At 38.2% G+C, this 25,695-nt stretch overlaps 1 protein-coding gene across 3 annotated transcripts in view; it reads left to right on the top strand.

Annotated features, from left to right (window-relative positions):
* Positions 1 to 25,695, top strand: part of SCAI (suppressor of cancer cell invasion) — a 194,084-nt gene that overhangs the window by 102,248 nt on the left and 66,141 nt on the right. For all 3 annotated transcript variants that reach the window (XM_030817810.1, XM_030817808.1, XM_030817809.1), the window contains 6 exons: positions 13,319 to 13,414; positions 14,578 to 14,664; positions 16,149 to 16,247; positions 22,875 to 22,971; positions 24,424 to 24,522; positions 24,674 to 24,826. In XM_030817810.1, coding sequence (XP_030673670.1) covers positions 13,319 to 13,414; positions 14,578 to 14,664; positions 16,149 to 16,247; positions 22,875 to 22,971; positions 24,424 to 24,522; positions 24,674 to 24,826 — 631 coding nt within the window. The remainder of the gene's footprint in view (positions 1 to 13,318; positions 13,415 to 14,577; positions 14,665 to 16,148; positions 16,248 to 22,874; positions 22,972 to 24,423; positions 24,523 to 24,673; positions 24,827 to 25,695) is intronic.

The raw sequence follows: 25,695 nt of genomic DNA, 5'->3' as shown, positions 1-25,695 counted from the left end.
TTATTCCATATGGTAGAAAAGAGCATTGGATTAGGAGGTAGAAGGTTTGAATTTGAACCATAGCTCTACAGCTTACTGGCTATGATTCCTAAGTAACTTCCTGTATGTATGTTTCTTTTTGTATATGTGTGTGTGTGTGTGTGTGTATATATATATGTGTATATATATATATATACACATATATACACACACATACTCCGGTGGAAGCCATGCATTTAGGGACTGGACTAAGGAAAGAGAAGTTAATGGAAGAGATTGTAAGGACAGAAAAAAGTGTTACAAGTTGGTGAGAAAGTGGTGAACAGTGTAGTGCCATAGAGAGGACTGATAAAGAAGGACTAAAAGATGCCCCTTGGACTTGGATTTTAGGTGTACGTAGGGATCAATGATCTTAGCTAATTCAGTTTAGTAAAGATGGGGGATTTACAGGAAATTTACAGAGATTTCCTGAGTTTTGAGATCTCAGCGTTACATTGGAAACATCCCTGATAATCAGGTTTAATTATTCGCACTGCATTTCTTCCTACCATAGTCTCTTGAGTTCTACTGATAGAACTGAGGATTTCAATAGAGATTAGTGTCATACTTTTACTTTCCTCCAAAATCTTGGAAAAAAGAATATGATTAGCTAATTTATAACATAGGTGCCTTTGCAAAATGTGAAATATAAGGTCATTTAAATTATGGGGTAATTCAGAGCCCTATTTAATTTAATTCTATGGACCATTAATTTCCTGTCTTTGCTGACAGTAATAATGACCAAATGATATATTCAGAGTTTAAAATCAGAGTCAAGCTCTGAGTAGTAGAGGAGTTTTTTTTGAAACTCTTTATAGAGTACCTTAGTTAATTTTAGATGCTGATCATATAGTGGTTCATATATTAACTTCTGTGATATGGCTCATTAGAAAAAGGATGATCATAGGAGTTTTCCTAGGGGAAAATTTAAATTTAAACCCTATTTTGAAAAAGAAACTGGTGTCTTTATAACTGATTTAGACTGGAATAGTAGATATTCTAAATTCTTTTGAGGAAAATAGTATAGAAGTTAGCCAACATTGTTCATAGCTATAAATCGGAAAATATTTATATATTACAGCTTACTGTTAGGAGCCCTAGTATAGCATTTTAGATCACTTTTTATGTACTTTTAGCCTGCATACAACGTCCTCTTCCTTTATAACCCTTTTCACTTGACACCTGAAATAAAACACTGGCTTCTAGTTCTGTTTTCTCCCTTAACAGGATGTATTACTGAGATTTATTAATTTTATCAATTTTGGAAACTCAAAGAAACTTGCAGGCAAATGCTTACTTGAAAAATTGCCTAAAGACTTGATAGTATCCTTAATGAAACACAATAATTGTCAATTGTCACAAAGTTGGTGTTGCTGACAAATGCTTGTACATAATAATACAATCTTCCTAACAGCAGCAGCTTCATAAGAGTCTTAAAGTTTCTAGCAGCAACTTACATTTAAAAATACCTGATTAGGTCTTCCTAATGTAACCTCTCATTAGAGATCCATGGAGACATAAAAAAGATGAAAACACAATAAATGTGGGAAACTAATATCTACAGTTAACCTATTTCTGTAATCTGAAATGAATTTCAGCTTATAAGGAAAATGGAAATGGATTTTTGAAATGCAGTTTTAAACTTGCTAATTCTTGCTATTGTGCCTGAAAATTTCAGGTAGGAAAACATTTTGCTTTTTTATCCATTAACTTAACATCTGGTACAAAAATGCAGATCTTTTTTCACTCTTCACTTCCACCTACAGAAATTGACCTTTCATATTGTGTAGCTATTCAAATTTATTAGTATGAAGATATTTATTATAGCATTTTTAAAATGGGGAGGCTGGGTGCGGTGGCTCACACCTGTAATCCCAGCACTTTGAGATGCCAAGACGACAGATCACTTGAGGTCAGTAGTTCAAGACCAGCCTGGCCAATATGGTGAAACCCCGTCTCTATTAAAAATACAAAAAAAAAAAATTAATTGGACATGGTGGTGTGCACCTGTAATCCCGTCTACTCAGGAGGCTGAGGCAGGAGAATTGCTTGAACCCAGGAGGCAGAGGTTGCAGTGAGCCAAGATTGTGCCACTGCACTCCAGCCTGGGCGACAGAGTGAGACTCTGTCTCTAAATAAATAAATAAATAAACAAACAAAACAGGGAAAAACTAGAAAGAATATAAATGTTCATCAGGAAGATATTGATTAAATAAGTTGGTTCATTATATAATACTTTGTACACAGTAAATATTGATATAATTCTCTATGTATTTATGTATTAAAGAAACCTGATGTATTCTTAAATAGACATGTAGCAGGACCTTATATGTAGTTTTATCCCATTGGTGTAAAATAATAGAAAATCTCATGTATATACTTAAATGTGCACAGAGAAAGAAATCATTCTTTTTTGTTTGTTTCTTGAGACAGAGTCTCACTCTCACTCAGCCAGGCTGGAGTGCAGTGGCATGATTATGGCTTACTGCAGCCTTGACCTCCGGGGTTCAAGCAGTCCTCCCACCTCAGCCACCCAAGTAGCTGGGACCACAGGCACCTGCCACCACACTTGGCTAATTTGCTGTATTTTCTTATAGAGACAGGCTCTCCCTATGTTGCCCAGGTTGGTCTCGAACTCCTGGACTCAAGTGATCCTCCCACCTCAGCCTCCCAAAGTGCTGGGATTATAGGTGTGAGCCACAGTGCCCTGCCAAAATCATTCTTATTGGTGGTTGTTTGTGGGGAATAAAGTTGAAAGGAGAAGCAAGAGAGCATTGTTTTTACTTTTTGCTATATATACTTTATAGTATTTTTGCTTTCTAAGAGACTTTTATTATTTTCATAATTGAAAAGGAAAGAAACATAAGGTCTCTGTGATAGATTGTTTGTAAAATGATTCCCTTCCCTGAATCCATGCTTATTACTAGTTCCCTGCCATACTGCCTCTGGGTTGGGCTAATAGTTTTGCTTTGGCCAGTGGGACAGTTGCAAACATAATCTAAATACTTGAAAAATGCACATTAGAGCTTGTCTTCTCTTCTGCAACTCTTAAAACCTTGTAACCAGGCCCCATATAAATAAACCCAAGCTGGTCCTGGACATTTGAGAGAGGCCACAGACCACTAGCTGTCTGAGCTGCCTGAGTGAGATCTGACTGAGACTGGCAGAAGTGTCCAACTGAACTCAGATCTAATTGCCTACCCATAAAATGATTAGTGACTACATGGTTTTCGTTTTAAGCTTCTGAGTTTTGAAGTGGCTTGTTATGCAGCAAAAGTTAATCGATAAAGTCTCCAGTGGTGAAATCAGCACCTGCCCTTCTGCATTATTTTACTGCTTTATGAGATACCCAGATTGCTATTTCTTTTTCTTTCTTTTTTTTTTTTTTTTTGAGAGGGAATCTCGCTCTGTTGCCAGACTGGAGTGCAGTGGTGTGATCTCGGTTCACTGCAACCTCCACCTCCCAGGTTCAAGCGATTCTCCGGCCTCAGCCTCCCGAGTAGCTGGGACTGCAGACGCGTGCCACCACGCCTAGCTAATTTTTTTGTATTTTTAATAGACACAGAGTTTCACCATGTTGGCCAGAATGGTCTGCTCTCTTGACCTCATGAACCACCCACCTTGGCCTCCCAAAGTGCTGGGATTACAGGCGTGAGCCACGGCGCCTGGCCCCAGATTGCTACTTCTAAAAATTAAGCAGAATGTAAGAGAGGGAAGAAATATTGTCACTGTCACAGTATACATACTGAGAGCTATGAAACCAATGAGTAAAGATCAATTGGCCGGGTATAAAAAACTTTCAGAAGATTGTCTTCTGTAATAAAATGCCACAGATCATGGCTTCTGTGAAAGAGCATAGAACTATAAGGAGATAACAGGCTAAGTTTAAATAAAGCAAGAAAGATGTTCAGGAAAGCAAAAATGCAGTATCAGGATTAAAATTCACATCAAAGACAATAGAGTAGAACTGATACTTAGACAAGATGCTGCGCCTCAGGGTGATGTGACCGCAGACTGATCCTACTGATACTTCAAAACATTTAGCTAGTGATATTCAGGAAGAACTGGAGATGATCTCTCAGTATCCTGAGAAAATGATAGATATGAAGTCAAGAGAATGAAGATGATACAACTGAATAATTACCAATATTTTTGATGGAGAAATCAGAAAAGTTTCAATAGAAAAAGTAAAGATGAAATTTTAAAAAACATTTTACAGCATTTGGAAAACATCTAGGTAAGCAGATCAAGAGGACATATTCAGAAAACATGCTGGTTTGGGGGAAAAATTATTTGGAGACACACAGCTGCTGGCCAAGAAATAGCAGCTCAAAAGGAAATCATAAATTAGATGTCATGGTATTACAGGCTTGATGGACTACCGATGTGCACTGCACCCAGTTTATCTCAAGAAAAACATTTTAACAAAACATAGCAGGTTGAGCTAGCCACACTGATAGGCCTTGTTTTGTGGCTTTCTCAATGATGCTTTAAAAGGAAACAGTTTCATTTGAATTATTTCTTTTCCTTTTTTGAGGTAGAGTCTTGTTGGACTGGTGGCGCAATCTTGGCTCACTGCAGCTTTGACCTCCTGGGCTCAATTGATCCTCCCACCTCAGCTACCTGAGTAGCTAGCACTACAGGCCTTTGCCACCATGCCTGGCTAATTTGTTTATTTTTTTTGTAGAGACAGGGTTTTGCCATGTTGCCCAGGCTGGTCTTGAACTCCGGGCTCAAGTGATCTGCCCGCCTTGGCCCCTCAAAGTGCTGGGATTACAGGCATGAGCCACTGCACTGACCTGTTATTTCTTATTTTGATGGCCCCAAAAATGGGCACAAGTAATTCTTTTTTTTTTTTTTCCTGAGATGGAGTTTCACTCCCATCGCCCAGGCTGGAGTGCAATTGCACAACCTCCGCCTCCCAGGTTCAAGCAATTTTGCTGCCTCAGCCTCCCAGGTAGCTGGGATTACAGGCGCTCGCCACCAGACCCAGCTAATTTTTTGTATTTTTAGTAGAGACGGGTTTTCACCATGTTGGTCAGGCTGGTCTCAAACTCCTGACCTCAAATGATCCGCCCGCCTTGGCCTCCCAAAGTGCTGATATTACAGGCTTGAGCCACTGCACCCGGCCAAGAAATTCTTCTATAAAACCCTTTCCTTTAGGCAGTTAGATCACTAATAGTCTTAGACAGCCAATGAAACAGAAATACAATTTCCTTATTTAAGGTGACAAAACAGATATGACCAGGAAACAGTCTGGCAAGAAATACACTAAAATATTAAATGGAATTGGTTAGGTCATGGGATTGTTCTTTTTCATCTTGTACTTTTTTTTTCTTCTTTCTTTTCTTTTCTTTTTTTTTTTGTAGGGATGGAGTCTTACTATATTGCCCAGGCTGGTCTTGACCTCCTTGGCTCAAATGATACTCTCACTTCAGCCTCCCAAGGAGCTGTGACCGTAGGCATGTAGTCCTACCAGGCCTGGCTAATATATATATATATATTTTTTTAAATGGACAAAGTTTTGCTCTTGTTGCCCAGGCCTGGAGTGCAGTGGTATGGTCTTAGCTCACTGCAAATTTTGCCTCCCAGTTTCAAGTGATTCTCCTGCCTCAGCCTCCCAAGTAACTGGGATTATGGGCGCCTGCCACCACATCCAGCTAATTTTTGTCTTTTTAGTTGAGACAGAGTTTCACCATGTTAGCCAGGATGGTCTTGAACTCCTGACCTCAGGTGATCAGCCCGCCTCAGCCTCCCAAAGTGCTGGGATTACAGGCGTGAGCCACTGTGCCTGGCCTGCCTGGATAATTTTTTTAAAAATGTTTTGAAGACATAAGGTCTCTCCATGTTTCCCAGTGTGGTCTTGAACTTGTGGGTTCAAGTGCTCTTTCCACCTTAGCCTCCCCAAGTGTTGGGACTACAGGCATGAGCCATCATGCCCGGCTAATTTTTTCTTAATGTATTTATTTAAAACTTCTTTTTCAAAATAACATATCTATATGCATACATGCACAGTTATATGCTTATAAGTAAATAAAGGAGGACTTTCTCAGAATGAAGACCTAGGTTATTTGGAATAGAAGTGGAGGAGACTTACTCTATACATACCTTTTGTGCTCTGAATTTTATGCTATGTGTATAAATTACCAATTCAAAAAATGAATTAAAATATAACCTCATAATTAAAAAAACATGAGTTTTACAAGGCGAAATAATATAAAAGGGCTTACACTGTGAAGTAGTATTGTCTAAAACATCCCTCTCACCTAGAGTCCTCATTTTTCAGAGGCAGTCACTTTTGACTCTTGCTGATTTTAGTTTTCCTGGCGTTTACTTTCATTTCTCAAATATACTTTTATCACTCTTTCTTGGTTTATTAATTTATACATTCTCCTTTGATATCCTGCCACAATAAAGATTTCATTTACCTAAAAGCTACTCTTTTCCCTGCCCCATAGAAATAGTAGCAGGAATAAGAATACTAATAGCAACTAACATTTATTAGTGCTTACTTTATGCCAGGCCTCTTTCAAGTAATCCACACATACTGTCTAATCCCCACCATACACCCTGAATTTACGTTACCACTATTCTTGGTTTTCTCATTATTTGTTTTATTTTATTTATTTATTTGTAAGACAGGGGCTCCCTTTGTTGCGCAGGCTGGAGTGCAGTGGTGCGGTGATGGCTCATTGCAGCGTCAACCTCCTGGGCTTTTGTCAACCTCCTGGGCTGAAGCCGTCATCCCGCCTCAGCCCCCAGAGTAGCCGTGACTACAAGCATGCCCCTGGCTAATTTCTTTTTAAAGTAAAAACAAGTTTATTAGAGAAGTAAAGAAAGAAAAGAATAGCTACTCTGTAGGCAGAGCGGCCCTGAGGGCTGCTGGTTAGCTAATTTTTAAATTTTTTTGTAGAGACAAGGTCTCACTTTGTTGCCCATGCTGGTCTCGAACTCCTGGCCTCAAATGATCCCCCTGCCTTGGCCTCCCAAAGTGCTAGGACTGCCTGGCGCATTATTCATTTTATTAATCATATTGTCAACTACCGGCAGCACGCTTTTTAAATGCTGATCATAGATGATAGTATTATCTAACTTTTTTGTGTTTTCACTAGGTGCTGTATATTGTTCTTAGGTCCTTACCTGTATTAACTCAGTAACTCTTGTCATCAAACCTATGGTCTAGGCTCTGTTATTATTATTTCCATTTTATAAATGAGGAACTAAGGCATAAAGTTTACTCTGTGTAACATTGCATAGACAATTAGTGGTACCAAGCCAGTCTGACTTAAAAACCCAGTCCTTTAACCCATCCATACACCATATTGATGGTATCCCTTTGATTCCATTTTGTAAGGTAAATTTTCATTCCCACTAGTTCCATCATCTTTTCTATGTTTTGCTTTCCTTTCTTTCTTTTTTTTTTTTTAAGATAGAGTCTCACTGTGTTGCCCAGGCTGGAGCGCAGTGGTATGATCACAGCTCACTGCAGCCCCGACCTCCTGGACTCTAACAATTCTCCTGCCTCAGACTCTGAGTAGCTGGGACCACAGGTGCAGGCCACCACACCTGGCTAATTGTTTCATTTTTGCTAGAGACAGGGATCTCACTTTGTTGCCCTGGCTGGTCTTGAACTCCTGGGTTCAAGCAGTCCTCCCATCTCAGCCTCCCAAAGTGCTGGGATTGCAAGCATTGAGCCACCACACCCAGCCTCTCTTCTTTTCTCATGCTTAGTTTTGGTCAGTTATAACTTCATGTTTTTATTTCATAGATCATAAAATTTACTTACCATTCTATAATCATAGTTAAATATTTTGTGTTTGATCTATACATGGATTCTAAAAGTTGAAAACAGATAATAAACAACATTTTGACATATAACTACGTAAATATTATACATAGCAAAGCCAGGAGTTGAGAAATGATCTTTCCTTCTCTATAGTTCCAGTGTATATCTCAAATGAATTCATCCTTAAGTTCACATTCAAATGGATCACTCTTTTTTACACTATTTGTTTTTTGGGTTGGTTGGTTTGTTTTGAGACAGGGTCTTGCTATGTTACCTATGCTAGAGTACAGTGGCATGATCACAGCTCACTGCAGACTTGATCTTCGGACTCAATGAATCCTCCCATCTCAGCCTCCTGAGTAGCTGGGACTACAGGTGTGTGCCACTACGCCTGGCAAATTTATTTTTTATTTTTTATTTTTGTTTGTAGAGACTGTGTTTTGCCATGTTGTCCAGGCTGGTCTTGAATTCCTGGGCTCAAGCTGTCTGCCTGCCTAGGCCTCCCAAAGTGCTGGGACTACAGACGTGAGCTGCTGTACCCTGCCCTGTTTTTCTTTTGTAACCTCTCTGGATCGAGTCCTTTCACATGTAGTTCCTTTCTCATGTTTTCTAGGTTCCAGCTTTCTTCACTGTGTTATATGGAAGGCAGTAGGCTGGGCATTTTCAGTTTGCCCTGCCAGATCTACTTTTTACCTTTTGCCTCTTCTCCTACCCTGGGAGACTAACATTTATAGGCTGCTCCAACTGATATCTTTGCCCTCTGTCTTCCAGTTGGGCTCCACCAATGGAAAGGGTCAGCAGGAGGTTGGAGGGCAGGAGTAGAGTGAGCACAGATGTGTGTTTGGCCAGCTCCCTCCCTTAAGTTTTGGGAACTGCCCCCTCCCCCTGCTACACCAGGCCTAAGGGATAGTAACTTAGCCACAGGTCCTTAAAGTGTTCCTTGTTGGTTTCGCTTGACTCTGTTCACATCTTTGTAGCCTCCTTGTCAAACTCTTCCCAGTGACCCACTTGTGTGTCATCTGTTTCCTGCCAGGATTTTGATTGGTGGGAAGTAATAATATTGATATTTCTTCATATAATAATGATATTTCTTCATCAAATGTTCTTTCAGAAGTTTCTTGAAATCTCTCATCTACTGATTGCCTCCCTCTCTTTTTATTTCTGTATGGAGCCTCGAGAGAGAAGATAAAATTATATGCTCAGTCCATCATGTATTGCTTTTTTAATTATATTACTCTTTTTAAAAAGAACATCTTTAATGGGATATTCAAATATCTTACAAGTTACCTTTTGGAAATGTACAACTCAGTGGTTTTTAGTATCCTCACAGGTTATGTGCACCCATCACTACAGTCAATTTTAGAACATTCATTATCCCCAAAAGAACCCTGTACCCATTAGCAGTTATTATCCTCACTTTTTAAATGCGGGAAATAAACCTACATAAAAAGAATAGAAAGACTTTATGCTCTTGAACAGTATAAACTGACTCCAGCCTACCTGTTGTACCTTATTTTCTTTCTTTCTTTTTTTTTGCTGTTGTTATACCTTATTTTCTCCTAGTTCCCATAATACATCATTTATTTAATTCAGGCTGTTTTCCTACTTGTGCTACAAAGTGTTATTAACTTACAATTGTCGTTGCTTCTCTTATATATTTTATTTATCTCTGTCTCTGATAATCTCTTAATCTCTTCTTTCTGCTTTGCCTATCCAAATTTTTCTCTTTATGAAGCATTTCCTGGCTACTCAAGCCTTCCAATATGTACCTTAAACATTTTTCATTTTAATTAACTAATTTTTTTTTTGGAGTCTTGCTGTGTTGCCCAGGCTGAACTTAAACCCCTGGTCTCAAGCAATCTTTCCACCTCAGCCTCCTGAGTAGCCAATGTGTCCGTTTTCTAAACTCCTTATTACTTTTATTCAGTTTCATGTAATTTAGTACTTATTTGCAGTTTTTTCTACATATGTGATCATATTTTCTGTCTATTACAACCAATAATTCTATTAATTGAAGAGATCACTTTTCACATTACTTTATATGGCCTTCATAATTCTTAGCACTTGACAGAATAATATTAGTAGGCTGGGAGCAGTGGCTCACGCCTGTAATCCCAGTACTTTGGGAGGCCAAGGTGGGTGGATCACCTGAGGTCAGGAGTTCAAGACCAGCCTGGCCAACATGGTGATGGGCACCTGTAATCCCAGCTACTTTGGAGGCTGAGGTAGGAGAATCACTTGAACCCAGGAGGCAGAGGTTGCAGTGAGCTGAGATTGCACCACTGCACTCCAGCCTGGGCAACAGAGTGAGACTCCATCTCAAAAAAAAAAAAAAAAAAAAGCATAATATTAGTAATCAGGTTTTCTCCTTCTATTGAGTGTCTTCACAACACACTTTGCCTAACAGCAAGGTGGGTGACACCAATAGCAGGATATCCCGATGGTGCAAAAGGAAAGCTACCCAGAAGCCGGGCATGGTGGCTCACACCTATAATCCCAGCACTTTAGGAGGCCAAGGTGGGTGGATTACCTGAGGTCAGGAGTTCGAGACCAGTCTGACCAACATGGTGAAACCCCGTCTCTACTAAAAATACAAAAATTAGCCAGGCCTGGTGGTGTGTGCTTGCAGTCCCAGCTACTCAGAAGGCTGAGGCAGGAGAATCACTTGAACCCGGGAGGTGGAGGTTGCAGTGAGCCGAGATCGCGCCACTGCACTCCAGCCTGGCAACAGATAGAGACTCCGTCTCAAAAAATATATATATATTCATTTTACTATTAAACATTTGAGTGTTTTCTCTGTTTTAAATATTTCTGTAGACATTTTAGTTATAGGGGTCAATGTAAATACAGCCTGTACTTCTTTTCTTAATCGAAAATAGTGCTAGTGGTGGTCATAGGGGTACTGATTGAGACAGAGTTGAACTAGCACAACAAAGGTAGACAGATAAACTTAGAGAAAGGAGTAGGGGGCCCACAAACAAAAACATGTATTTTACCTGGCAACCCTAAATAGAAGAGACTGGCTCTAAATTGATAATCTGTGAATCTGCTGATGGTACCTAGGGGTCATTGTACTGTTCTCTCTACTTTTGTATATGTTTGAAATTTTCCATCATAAAAAAATTAAAAGATATAACTTAAAAAATAGAAATACCTTTCACAAAAACAATGAAAATATGAGACCTTACATTAATATGAACCAGGGAATATAGGACCTTTATGGAAAGAGTTATAAATGTATTTAATGACAATGTACCATAAATGGAAATAAATGCTATTGACAAAATTAGAAAAATACAAATTCCCCAAATTGATCTCTAGATTTATTCATTTACTACTAAATTCAATGAATTTATTCCTTCTTTATTTTTTAAAAAAGTAGCCCGGCGTGGTGGCTTACCCTTGTAATCCCAGCACTTTGGAAGGCCGAGGCAGGCGGATCATGAGGTCAGGAGATTGAGACCACGGTGAAACCCTGTCTCTACTAAAAATCCAAATATTAGCCGGGCGCAGTGGCAGGCGCCTGTAGCCCCAGCTACTCGGGAGGCTGAGTCAGGAGAATGGTGTGAACCCTGGAGGAGGAGCTTGCAGTGAGCCGAGATCGTGCCACTGCACTCCAGCCTGGGCAGCAGAGCAAGACTCCGTCTCAAAAAAAAAAAAAAAAAAAGTGACTTCAATAGTACAAATCTTGTGAAATGTAGTTGACTCTTTATAATTTGATTCAAGTTAGCTGCATGTACCAATAGCCATACCCTAAATTCTTTGAAACACATCTGTCTTCTAGACTTTATTAGAGATACCTTGAGTTTATCAGGTTTCTACAAGACAGCCAAATTCTTTTTTTTTTTTTTTTATTATTTAGGTTTTAGGGTACATGTGCACAATGTGCAGGTTTGTTACATATGTATACATGTGCCATGTTGTTTTGCTGCACCCATTAACTCGTCATTTAGCATTAGGTATATCTCCTAATGCTGTCCCTCCCCCCTCCCCCCACCCCACAACAGTCCCCGGAGTGTGATGTTTCCCTTCCTGTGTCCATGAGTTCTCATTGTTCAGTTCCCACCTATGAGTGAAAACATGCGGTGTTTGGTTTTTTTGTCCTTGCGATAGTTTACTGAGAATGATGATTTCCAGTTTCATCCATAAGACAGCCAAATTCTTAAATTCCTTTCCCGAATCTGTTTTGTCCCACTGAAAAAAGGTACTTGGGGCCAGCTTCTTCTATTCACAGACTTTAATGAAAAAGTTTTGCCCTTGACGATGAGGCTGAATTTTAATAGGCATTTATGGATAGCATTTCTCAATTATATCTTTTACAGTTATGCATTAGTAATTGTTATATCTTTCAATTTGTAAGCTCTTGAATTTGTGGATTTTCTCTTTTTCTTTTCAACTCCGCTTGCAGCTAATTCTTTTCTGAGTTCATCTTTTTCTCGTAGTATTTTAAGTGTAGCTAATAGCATCCAGGGCTAGCAACATACTGTTTCCCAACCTCTTTGTATAAATCAACAAGTTCATTAATCGTATTATCTGCTTTCTCAGTTTTCTCAGGCAAATGCAGTGTTACCATTGCATTGTATAGGTCATCATTGTTTCCAGCCTTCGGTAACAGTTACTTGCTACTCAGTCACAATTGCAGGTGTCACATATGTTACATGTTTGTTATGGCAATAACCTACTCCTGTTAACCAGTTTCTGGACTAGCTTTTCCTAAGTAAGGCTGCTGTAACAATCCTCAAATTGTAGTGCCTTCCTACAGTAGAGATGTATTTCTAGCTCCCATGCTAGCTACAAGTTGTCTGTGGTTTTGGGGCTCTGTTAAGTGTGTCTTACTCAGTGTTCCAGGCTGAAGAACAGCCCTATCTTTGTCTTAGGTCAGAGGGAAAATTGAAAATGCTGAAACACTCAGTGCTCTTAATCTTCTCCTAAGATATGATATAAATAACTTACAATTATATTTCATTGGCCAAAGTAAGTTAATATGGCCAGGCCCAATGTTTGTATGGTAGGGAGTATTTGCCTCTCAAAGACTGTACTATAAGTCACCAGGTTCAAGGACAGGGATGTATATTTATCTCATAGGGAGAGGATAGAATAGTGTAGAACAGTAATATCCATCTACATATCCATTTCTAGGTATATTTTCTAAACCAGTGTTTTTCAAACATTCAGCTGAGTTCTTAGCTGAAGATAAACATTTGGAAGTTGTCAGTATATAAGTGAGTGTGAATAAGATCGCCCAGGGAGAGGGAAGAGAGTACCAGAAACCTCATGGGAGAGGCATCTGCAAAGAACACTAAGAACAACCTGTCAGAAGTAGGGAGGGGAATAGGAAAAGAGCATGTCCTGGACCCTAGTTACAGAATTTCCTCCTCCAAAAAGTGTAACTTTTTTAAAAAAGAAAGCCTGAATGCAAGCATTTTTCATCTGTCTGGTTTGTACCATCACAAGACTTAATTTCCAAATAGTGTAAGAAGTTTAATATTAATATATACTCATTTACTATTACAGAGATTTGCCACAATATGGACAGAAGCAGTGGCAGTCCTATTTTGGAAGAACTTTTGATGTTTACACCAAACTCTGGAAGTTCCAGCAGCAGCATCGGTAAATGAATTTTATAGTTAAAGGAGAGTGAAGGCCTGTTTTGTATTAGTCACAGTTTTTATCTTCACTACTTCAGTGCTTTTTGTCTTGGTGCTTTTTCTTTTTTTCACCAACAAAGCAAAGGTAAATCTTGGTGCTTTTAAAATAACATATTTCATTTTATAACCCAAATGAAAACAAATTTCTTTCCTATTTATTTAAGATTTTAAAATGTATGGCCAGGCAGGGTGGCTCATGCCTGTAATCCCAGCACTTTGGGAGGCCAAGGTGGGAGGATTGCTTGAGCTCAGGAGTTTGAGACCAGGCTTGGCAGCATGGCTAAACCCTATCTCTACAAAATGCACAAAAATTGGCCAGGTGTGGTGCGCAGCTGTAATCCCAGCTACTCAGGAGGCTGTGGCACGAGAATCGCTTGAACCCTGAAGGGGGAGTTTGCAGTGAGCTGAGATTGCATCACTGCACTCCAGCTTGGGCAACAGAGAGAGACCCTGTCTCAAAAAAAAAAAAAAAATAATAATAATAATAAAATAAGGCTGGGTGCAGTGGCTCCTGCCTGTAATCCCAGCACTTTAGGAGTCTGAGGTGGGTGGATAACTTGAGGTCAGGAGTTCAAGACCAGCCTGGCTAACATGGCGAAACCGTGTCTCTACTAAAAATATAAAAATTAGTCGGGCATGATGGTGCACACCTATAATCCCAGCTACTCAGGAGACTGAGGCAGCAGAATCGCTTGAACCCGAGAGGCGGAGGTTGCAGTGAGCCCAGATCATGCCACTGTACTCCAGCCTGGGCAACAGAGCCACACTCTCAAAAAAAAAAAAAAAAAAAAAAAAAAAAAAAGAGTAATGTTCTTGTCTGATTTTTAAAGACAATATTATATGTGGAATGGTTCAGATCAGCTAGAGCATAGATAGGATGATTTATGGTTTCATTCTAAAATACATGTTTATTGGCCAAAGTAGTTTCTTTTTGTATTTCAACTTATAAATAGACATTTAATAAATGCTTTTTAAATTTAATGGAATGACTACATTGAAATCTAATGAAAAATTCATTAGCTTTGCTGAATTGGATGGTATTTTATCCTATTGAATTTACAGAGTTGATTAGTTTTGGAATTTATAGACTCTTATTTCTATTTTCTTGTATCCTATATAAAACAGACAAGTCTTGGATAATCGGTATGGCTTGAAGCGCTGGCAAATAGGAGAAATTGCTTCCAAGATTGGGCAGCTATACTATCATTATTAGTAAGTAAATTACACATGGAAAGAGTAAAGTGTTGTCTGATTAAAACACAGCATGCGGAAGTATACATACATAGTATACTCATTGCTAGGCATGAAAATCTTGAGTTACAAATGAAACCCTAGTAGTTCGGACCAGATTGATGAAGACAATGTCGTGCAATAACCTTCCATAGTCAAAGTACTATTTGTTTTAAACGCTTGCCTCCCAAACACTTCATTTGGTCAGACTCATTTCTAACTTAAAAATTTGATCTTGCTTTTAGATAAATGATTAATACTAAAGGATTTATTGTTCTTGCAGCTTCACTTGTCTTAATAATGTGTAGCATTATATTATAACTTGTATGTATGAATGAATGGTTTTCAGAAGGATACTTTGAAAAACTCATACTTGCAGGATATGTTTGAAAGATATTTTTTATTATATCCTTAGAGCACTAGCATCTATATAGTCCCATCCCTGAGTTCAGAAAACAAGAAGGGTCCTTTTAGGAATCTAAATCTCATCATCCTGAAGTGATAATCAGGTATACAATAAAAAAGGCTTGGACCATTTATAGTCTAAAAGGCAATAAAATGGCTGGGCATGGTGGCTTACGCCTGTAATCCTAGGACTTTGGGAGGCCAAGGCAGGTGGATCACCTGAGGTCAGGAGTTTGAGACCAGCCTAGTGAAACCCCGTCTCTACTAAAAAGACAAACAAATTAGCCAAGTGTGGTGGCAGGTGCCTGTAATCCCAGCTACTCGAGAGGCTGAGGCAGGAAAATTGCTTGAACCTGGGAGGCAGAGGTTGCAGTGAGCCGAGATCATGCCATTGGCACTCCAGCCTGGGCAACAAGAGTGAAACTCTGTCTCAAAAAATAAAAAATTAGAGAAAAAAAAAAAAAAAGAAAAGGCAATAAAACTTCTTCCATTTCCTACATTTTGGCATACCGCTCCAAATTCCCACCATTAAAATCACTCTCTTGGGTAGAATATTTTCTTAAAAAGTCCCTTGTAAAACTAGAAATGTTTTCTCAGGTAGAAATATTTTCTTAAAAAGTCCCTTGTAAAACATAATTCATTAACATCCCTTGAAGATTCGTATGGATTAGTGCATTCCTCAATTCTGTGAGGACAGAAATTAAAGAAATGGGCCAAAGGACTGTATGGATTTGAGGAAGTGGCCTAGTCCTGGGAGAGAAGGATTTCACTGGATGGAATGCTGTTTGGGGAGTCCCTTCAAAGAATGAGGATAATGTGTAATATGGGTTGGCATCAGAAAAGGCTTGGATGCAGCGAGGAGGTTTTTCAAAAAATTTCATTACTATTTTTTATACACTGTAAGGGTGATATGATTATTGTCTTGCTGGTTCAAATTTAGGACAGTCATTCCCACCCCCCACCCCGTGCCACAGAGGAATACAGCAGTATATAGAACAAGTATTTACTGTGGTGAAGAGTCTCTGACACTGTCATATTTAAAAATATATTTTTTCTCATAGCTTACGCACATCTGAAACCAGCTATCTGAATGAGGCTTTTTCCTTCTATTCTGCAATCAGACAGAGATCATATTATTCTCAAGTCAATAAAGAGGACAGGTATGTATCTGCTATGTTTTTAGAAAGATGAGGATAAAACATTCAGTATTTAGTCTGCATAGAAATTGTGCGGAAAAGCATACATTTGTTTATAACTTGTACTCATTTACTAGGCTTTATTGAGTGCCTACTGTGTAGTAGACCTTCGAAAGCATAGAGAAGTATATGTTACCTAAGCAATAAATATCAAAGATGTTGTAACAGATGTCACAATGCCAAAGGAGTTTGGGTTATTGTTTTACAAGAGATTGGCTTCACACAGATTTAATAGAAAAGAAATGACTCCAAAACAAGGCTTAGCTAATAACATTTATTCTTTAGCCTGTGTAATCTTAATTCATATCTCTTCAAAAGCCTGGTGACAACTGTCATGTAGGACCAGGGGATAGTCTGCTAATGCTGTTTGAATTTTCTGTTTTTGTTTTTTTTTTTTTTTTTTTTTTTTTTGAGATGGAGTCTCGCTCTGTTGCCCAGGCTGGAGAGCAGTGGTGCGATCTCAACTCACTGCAACCTCCACCTCCACTTCCTGGGTTCAAGCAATTATCCTGCTTCAGCATCCCAAGTAGCTGAGATTACAGGCATGTGCCACCACCCCCGGCTAATTTTTTTTGTATTTTTTAGTAGAGATGGGGTTTCACCATGTTGGCCAGGCTGGTCTCGAACTCTTGACCTCAAGTGATCCACCCGCCTTGGCCTCCCAAAGTGCTGGGATTACAGGCGTGAGCCACCACACCCAGCCTGGATTGTGATTTTATTACTTCCAGATGAGTATGGAATTGTGGAAGAAAGCAGAGATCTTCTGGAGAATCTTTCTTGCGAGTATTCTGGGAATTGTTGGATGAGAAAGTTCAGGCACAGAAGGTCTGAATATTCTCTCTACCCCAGCAACAGAATGCACAGTTTTTATATGGTGAAAAGATTATATTCTCTTAGCAATAGAAGAAAACAGTTTTGACATGTTTTTCTCGAGAACACTTTGTGGTTGACTGTTGTAAGCTTTCCAACTAAACAGTGACATTTTGGGGAAAGCCCCATTCTTGTAAATCTCCTTAATTTCCTTGCATGTCTTGTTCAGACTTGTCTAGGGGCGTTTGCATGGCACATGTAAGGGATGCAGATGTTGGAGTGTACATTTTTCATATCTTTTTGTCATCCCCTTACATCAGAAGTTCCATCAATTACTTTTCCCTTAGGTTGTCCTATAGTTTGCTTCACATATTTTCACTACAGATATATTTCCTCCAACCCTAATTTTTAAAAAAATTCTTGCTATACTATTTGTCTTAATTCTTGGCGAGATAAATTATATCTAAAAAATGCGAAAGAGCTGTGTAACATTTTATCGGCATTAAAAATACATAGAAGCAGAGAACTATTTTAAGTAATAGAAAAACACCTTGTATAATTTACTTTTCTGCATTTTCGAATTTGACAAAAGGGAAATTGGCTTTAATCTTAATACCCAACAGTTTGATTTATTGCCATAATTTTATGCCTTAATAACAAACATCAAATTTGAATTGTTTTCCTGTGCAGTTTCCTAGATCAGAGCATATTATTTAGAAGTAGGATTATTTGGACTCAGGATGGCAAAAACTCTTGCTTTGTGCCAGTAAATTAGAATCAAAGGACAATCTGGTATGCAAAACCTTGACCTTGCTGTGTGTGGTTAGGAGGGGCTTTGTTCAGTTTGTAGGTTGTTTCTTAGTTTACACAGGGTAAGAGTGCCAGTCAAGATTGCAATCAGCAACAGCTGCTAAAATCAAGAGCCAGGAGAGAAAACCAAGTAAGGAAGTATTCCACAATTTCACAGTTCATTTAAAAGGCAAAAATCTTCACTCCTCAAAAGGAACAAGTTCTCTCTGCACTGTCTCGACAGCTAAGGATTATGTCGAGACCAGGAGGAATAAGTAGTTTGTTCCAGCAATCTCAAGGTTAGTGTCTGTCACTAAGCATAGACCACTCCCAGAACATCTCATTCCATGGGTCCATCCTACTTAGGAGAGGAGATATTACATACAGCCACTCCTCCTAGGAGCTGCATACTCCAATTCTGTTGCAATTGGCCAAAGCTGAACCTGGTTGGATATGGAGAAGGTGAAGATTCTGAATACCCAGGAGGTTGTGGGGAGATGTTACAGTGAGCCACCTGGAAGAACAGAGTTTCCTAGGCAAATGTGTAGTTAAAGAGTCAGTGTCTTGTAAGTAGGAAGCCTAGCAGGTTGGACAAGGCTGGAATTCTGGAGTCCAGAAGTTTGTTAAGAGCTTTAAAAAAATGGCCGGGTGCAGTGGCTCACACCTATAATCCCAGCACTTTGGGAGGCCAAGGCAGGCAGATCATGAAGTCAGGAGATCGAGACCATCCTGGCTAACATGGTAAAACCCCGTCTCTACTAAAAATACAAAAAATTAGCTGGGCGTGGTGGCACGCGCCTGTAGTCTGAGCTCGGGAGGCTGAGACAGGAGAATCGCTTGAACCGGGGAGGCGGAGGTTGCAGTGAGCCGAGATCGTGCTACTGTACTCCAGCCTGGGTGACAGAGTGAGACTCCATCTCAAAAAAAAAAAAACTTCATAAAAAGCCTTCAGTTTTACATTCATATTTCCCACTGGACGAAACTTAATACTGTCACCACTTATGTTGACATTGACAACATGTCAACATGTCATTTATTGTTCAGAAGAAACATAGAGTAAGTAAAGTTTGCTTGGTATTATTTTAAGAAACATAATTTTAAAGAACATAAGGAGAATGTGTAACTTCAGAAGAGGTAGAGGGTGAAAGTGAATAATAAAATTATGATTATTACAGTAGAAGGCAGGAAAGGAAAATAAACTCCAGTTATGTTGATGTCAACATAAGTGGTGACAGTATTAAGTTTTTTTTAGTGGGAAATATGAATGTAAAATTGAAGGCTTTGGTACTTTGTAATGGTGCTGATGATAAAGAGGGCTTGATGTGGACCCTTCCAGTGAGTCACACTGTTTTTTCTGCAGTTTGATATGGAGTCAGTTGGTAGGCTAGGGGTTGTGGTTCAGGTTATCAGGCTTGATTGAGGTGGCCCCTCATGTATGAGTGGACAGCGCTGACGCATTTCATCTGTGCTTTGCTGCAGTTCATCACAGTGGCTTCCAAAATAGAAAGCACCCACCCACTTCTGTATGCTTATTGAATATAAGGATCAGCTAACTATGGCCTGTTTGCGTGCCAGATTGGGCCCATGGCCTGTTTTTGTACTGTGTGGCAGTTTAGATTTTTTTTTCTTTTTTTTTTTTTTTACATTTTCAAAGGGTTGTAAAAAGGGAAAAGATGAATATGCTACAGGCACCAAATGTGGCCTGCAAAGCTTAAAATATTTACCATCTGGCCCTTTGTAGAAAGTTTGCTGGTTGTATAATCCGTGATATAGATTCATAGAACCTATTTTTTTATCAAAAAAGTAACAGAATTAAGTCATTCATATTTCAAGTTTGAATTGACATCATCCTTCTACTAATTTTCTTTGTTTTGAATTCCACTTTCGACAATATGATAGGCTAGATAGCCTGAAATACTAAACACCTAGAAATGCTGGATAAAATAGGACAGTCATCCTTTTAAATGGAAAACTTGGTTGTCAAGAAAGTAAGAAAGTCCCTAGTTCATTTTCCCATTGCTGTGGTGACCTTGGAGGGTGGGGCGATTGGTTTGGGTGACATAAAAGAGCAAGGAACAAGAAAATTGAAACTAGAAGGGGAAGGTATGATGTATAAGAAGGATTGGTAAGAAAAAAATACCCCTTGTATTCTAAAACATAGATTTGATGGGGCAGTAATCATCATAACAATGGCTGATTGACATTATTAAAATAAAATGGAGCCAAATCTAGATAACAATAATATGAAAGAAGAAAGGGGATAAAGAATTAAACCATTCTAATGTCCATTTATTGTTCAGAAGAAACAAAGTTTACTTGTTAATATTTTAAGAAAACTATAATTAGAATGTGTAACTTCAGAAGAGGTAGAGGAGGAAAGTGAGTAACAAAATGATGATCATTACAATGAAAGGCAGGAAGGGAAAATAAATGCCAAAAAGTATAAGTAGCACAAAATAATAAAATAGAAACAAATCCAAATCATGGTAAGTAAAAGTGATCTAAACTTCCCTGTTAAAAGACAAAGATTATCAGTATGCCTCTTAGAAAAACCCAATAATATACTGTTTTTAAGAGACTCTTCAAGGCCAAGAATGGTGGCTCACACCTGTTATCCCAACACTTTGGGTAGCTAAGATGGGAAGATAACTTGAGGCCAGGAGTTCAAGACCAGCCTGGGAAACATAGCAAGACCTGGTTTCTACAAAAAATAAAAATAAAAAAATTACCCAGGCGTGGTGGCACATGCCTGCAATCCTAGTTACACAGGAAGCTGAGGTGAGAGGATTGCTTGAGCCCAGGAGTTTGGGGCTGCAGTGATTTATGATGGTGCCACTGCACTTCAGCCTGGGAAATAGGGCAAGACTGTGTCTTTTAAATAAATAAGTAAATCCTTCAAAGATTTAAGGTAGACAGAGAAAGATAATGAGACAGCTACTAAGGGGAAGAAATGTGTACGTGTATATGCACTTCTTATGTGTATACTGTGTGTATATTTAAAGGTAGAAAGTATTATTGAGAATAGAGGCTTACTCTAATGATGAAAGGAACGATTCAGGAAAATATAAAAATCATAAACTTATGTATACCTAATAACGTAGCATTATAATAAAGCAAAGTGTTTTTTTAAAGTGGGGAAATTAATGATCTGATGTACATGGGAATTTTTGATATATGATATTTAATAATTTATATATCAAGAAGACAAGAAATTATAAGATCTGATTAACAATTAAATTTGTTCCAGTATACCTAAAATTGTGTGCAACAGTATATATATATGTTACTTTCAAACTTATATGAAAATTTGTGAAATTAACTGATACTTGCCACAACACAAGTTTAATACAAGGTTCAATAAGGTGTGTGTTGGCCGGGCGTGGTGGCTCACGCTTGTAATCCCAGCACTTTGGGAGGCCGAGGTGGGCGGATCACTAGGTCAGGAGATCGAGACCACTGTGAAACCCCATCTCTACTAAAAATACAAAAAATTAGCCGGGCGTGGTGGCAGGAGGCGGAGCTTGCAGTGAGCTGAGATTGCGCCACTGCACTCCAGCCTGGGCGACAGAGCGAGACTCCGTCTCAAAAAAATAAATAAATAAATAAAATAAAGTGTGTGTTGTTTAACCATGGTACGGTTTCATGAAAAACAAAAATAAAACATAATTTAAAAAAAATCAGTAGCTGCATGTGCAGCCCAGCTCCTCAGAATGCTGAGGTAAGAGGATTCCTCGAACCCAGGAGTTCAAGTCCAGTCCAGGCAATATAGCAAGACTGCATCTCTTAAACAAAAAAAATCAATAAGTTTGTCAATCAGTAGACACATTTCTAAGTAACTCATGGGTCGAAAGAATTTTTTTAAAATTTTATTATGGAAAATACTGAACATACACAAAAAAATACACTCTTGTAAGGCTATTATTTGTGATGTAGGATATGGAAAGCAGGAGGAAATGTCAGGTTTGAATTGATAATTGGTATGTGTAAAGTGTTATGTGTGAACAGATAAAATATATTGCAAGGGGCTTTTGATAAGTTAAAGGATGCATATTGTTACTCCTAGCAATCACTTAAAGAACAATAACAAAGAAGTGGTATAACTAGGAAGCCAATAGATGATATAAAATGGAACACTAAAAAATATTTGATTAACCAAAGAGAAAGCACAACAGGAACAATAGAGGAACACAGCAAGAGAATGAGCAAATAGGAAACAAATAGCAAGGTGGTAGATATAAACCTAGCCAAAGCAATAATGACATTAAATGTAATCGGTCTAAATACATCAAGTAAAAGGCACAGATATAGTCAAAGTGGACAGAAAATCAGGACCTAAGTATATACTGCCCACAAAACATGTGAATTTGAATTAAAAGCCACAGATAATTGAAAGAAGGATGAAAAAAGATATACAAACAATAAGCATGAAAAAGCTGACTTGATTATACTAATAGCAGAAAAATGAGATTTTAAGATAATGTTCTTCCTGGAATCCTTTTCACCTCATATTTTCCTGCCTGTAGTCTTCCACGCTTCCTTGTATTCTCAACTTAAACATTTACTACTTTCTTTAGGAAGCCTTTTCTTACCAAAGATCTAGTCCTGTGGGCACAAATAGCATTCTTTGTTTCTCCTATCATTATATTATTCCATTGTGTTTTAAGCATGTATCTCTCTCCTGTATATTTTCTTTTCTGTCTGTAAGATCTTTGAAGAAGGAAATATCTTTAGTTTTTTACAATTGTACTTTTAGCAATTAACATAGTATCTGATGCACCTATGTTCTCAATAAATACTTGTGGAATGAATGAATATATGAATAAACAGCTTAATAAATCAGTAAGAAATATGTTAGAAAGACTATATGGTTATATGTAGAAATGTTTATAATTGTGCAAAAAAGGATGGAAAGTTTTAAAAGCTGTCAGAAAATTTAAAAAGAAAAGCATTCTTTTTTAATCTAATGAGTAATTTTTCATTTATCTTCCATAGACCTGAATTGGTAGTTAAGAAGTTACGATATTATGCAAGATTTATAGTAGTTTGTCTTCTTCTCAACAAAATGGATGTTGTAAAGGATCTGGTAAAGGTAAATGCACTTTAAAATAGTTCAAATTCTAATCTCTAGTTGTATATGGATGATCTTATTTTTTAAAAACAGATTTTAGGTTAAAATAATTTTGATATATCAAAATAATTACAATATTCAAAGTATAGTAACTTCTGACAAGGGTAATGATAAAAAAAATTTTCCAACTCTGTTCATGTTACAAATACACTAATCTGAGATAATTATCTTGATTCCTTGCTTTTGTCCTTTCTGCATGTTTTACATTTCAAAGCCCATCAATTGATGGCTGGGAATGCAAACAAACAAAAATTCTTAGTTTAAGAGAAAATAATTGAAATGTTATGTCAAGAAAAAGTACATAATGCTTTACAAAGGCATTGCGAATGATTTTCGTTTTCCCACCACTTTAGAGTGTCTGCATAAAGTCTCTCCTTCATTAACTCAGGTGATTAAGAGTTAAGTGTCTTCAGACCCTCTTAATACCTGTAATCATTGCATATGAAATGCTGGTTGCACTCTGTACTCAATAGTTTCATAATTTTGTATCAAGTATAACATGCCGTTTTTTTGGGTTTTGTGGGGTTTTTTTTTTCCTTTTTTTTTTTTTTTTTGAGGCAAGGTCTTGCTCTGTCACCTAGCTGGAGTGCAGTGGCATGATCTTGTCTCACTGCAATCTCTGCCTCCCAGGCTCAAGCAATCCTCCCACCTTAGCCTCCTGAGTAGCTGGAATCATAGGCTCTAACAACCACTCCTAGCTAATTTTTGTGTTTTTTGTAGAGACAGGGTTTCACCATGTTGCCCAGGCTGGTCTCAAACTCATGAGTTCAAGCAATCCGCCAGCCTCGTCCTCCCGAAGTGCTGGGATTACAGGCGTGAGCCACCGTGCCCAGCTCAACATGCCAGTTTTGACAAGGCCACCAGAAGTAGCTCTCTGTACTCCTTTTCTACCTTCCTTTATACCCAGTTACCATTAAAAATATTTCCAAAAACCATATAATATAAATCCAAATAAAGTCAGGAAGTATTTTTAGAAATATATAATTTTTTGTAGTGGTAGGGTCTCACTATGTTGCCTAGGCTGGTCTCGAAATCTTGGCCTCAAATGATCCACCTCGACCTCCCAAAGGGCTGGGATTACAGGTGTGAGATACTGCATCTAGCCTCATTTTTTTTAATGTTAAAATTTTTGAATTTCTCTTTTCTGATTTTTTCATTAATGAATTCATTGCTGATGTAGTACTGATAGGAAATAGATCTCTGTGAAGACTTTATTTGATGGGTATTATTCTGAAGTTTGTGACTTTTGAAGAAATTTAGTTTTCATCTTTGTTTTTGGTTATAATCAGGACTGTGTATTGCTAATAATCAAATTTTGTAAGTATGTCGGTTTCTGTCAGGAATATGGTTCTATATGGCTGTGTGTTTTTATGGGTTTTTTAATAACCTTTTTGGTGATGTTTTTAAAATCAGGAATTGTCAGATGAAATTGAAGATTATACTCACCGATTTAATACTGAAGATCAAGTGGAATGGAACTTGGTGCTTCAAGAAGTAGCAGCTTTCATTGAGGTCAGTTTTTGATAAGAAAAATCATAATTATTGATAAATGACCATGTAGTTTATGTTTTTATTGCGTCTATATGTCAAGAAGAAGGAATAACTTACTCTATTGATATTTAGTCTTGGCCGTTCGTTAAGTTCTTACTGCTTTTTTCTTTAGGCGGATCCTGTAATGGTATTAAATGATGATAATACCATTGTTATCACATCGAATCGCCTTGCTGAAACAGGAGCTCCATTGCTGGAACAGGGCATGATTGTGGGACAGTTGTCTCTGGCTGATGCACTCATTATTGGTAATTGTAATAATCAGGTAAAGAATTGTGAAGGAATTATGCTTAAAATTCACTGTGAAAAATAGTGCTGTTGATGATCACAGAATTGTTTTCTTATAAATATCCTAACACCCTCTTGTGAGGAAATTGCTGATTAAATTATGCTGTGTGCAGATATGGAATATATTACAGATATTTAAATAGCTTAGAAAGAATTTTCAATAACACAGGAGATACTCATGATACAGTAAATGAAAATAAACTTGCTATGGAGCCAGGAAGCAGAATTATTTCATATATGTTAGAATGTCTATATGTATGCACATAGGAAAAAGACTAGGAAGAAATTTTACAAATATCGAAGTTTTATCTCCAAATAACCAAATTATAGGGGATTTTTATTTTATTTTTTACAACATTCTAAAGTGTCCAAAATTTCTGGCCTGGCACAGTGGCTCACACCTGGAATCTCAGCACTTTGGGAAGCCCAGGTGGTTAGATCACTTGAGGTCAGGAGTTCAAGACCAGCCTGGCCAACACGGCGAAGCCTCATCTGTACTACAAAATGCAAAAATTAGCCAGCCATGGTGGCATGCGCCTGTAATCCCAGCTACTCGGGAGGCTGAGGCAAGAGAATCACTTGAACCTAGGAGGCGGAGGTTGGAGTGAGCCAAGATCACGCCACTGTACTCCAGCCTGGGCGACAGAGCGAGACTGTGTCTCAAAAATTAATAATAATAATAAAGTTTCTAAAATGAGTATGTACTACTTTCCAATCGAGCAAAAAGGAGTGAGGAGTTGGTGTTTTTTGTTTTTTGTGGGGTTTTTTTGAGATGGAGTCTTGCTTTGTCACCCAGGTGGTAGTGCAGTGGCAAGATTTTGGCTCACTGCAACCTCCATTTCCCAG

This window comes from Nomascus leucogenys, chromosome 8 (genome assembly GCF_006542625.1).
Source record: "Nomascus leucogenys isolate Asia chromosome 8, Asia_NLE_v1, whole genome shotgun sequence".
NCBI lineage: Eukaryota > Metazoa > Chordata > Mammalia > Primates > Hylobatidae > Nomascus > Nomascus leucogenys.
This window is presented reverse-complemented; position numbering and strand designations above follow the sequence as displayed.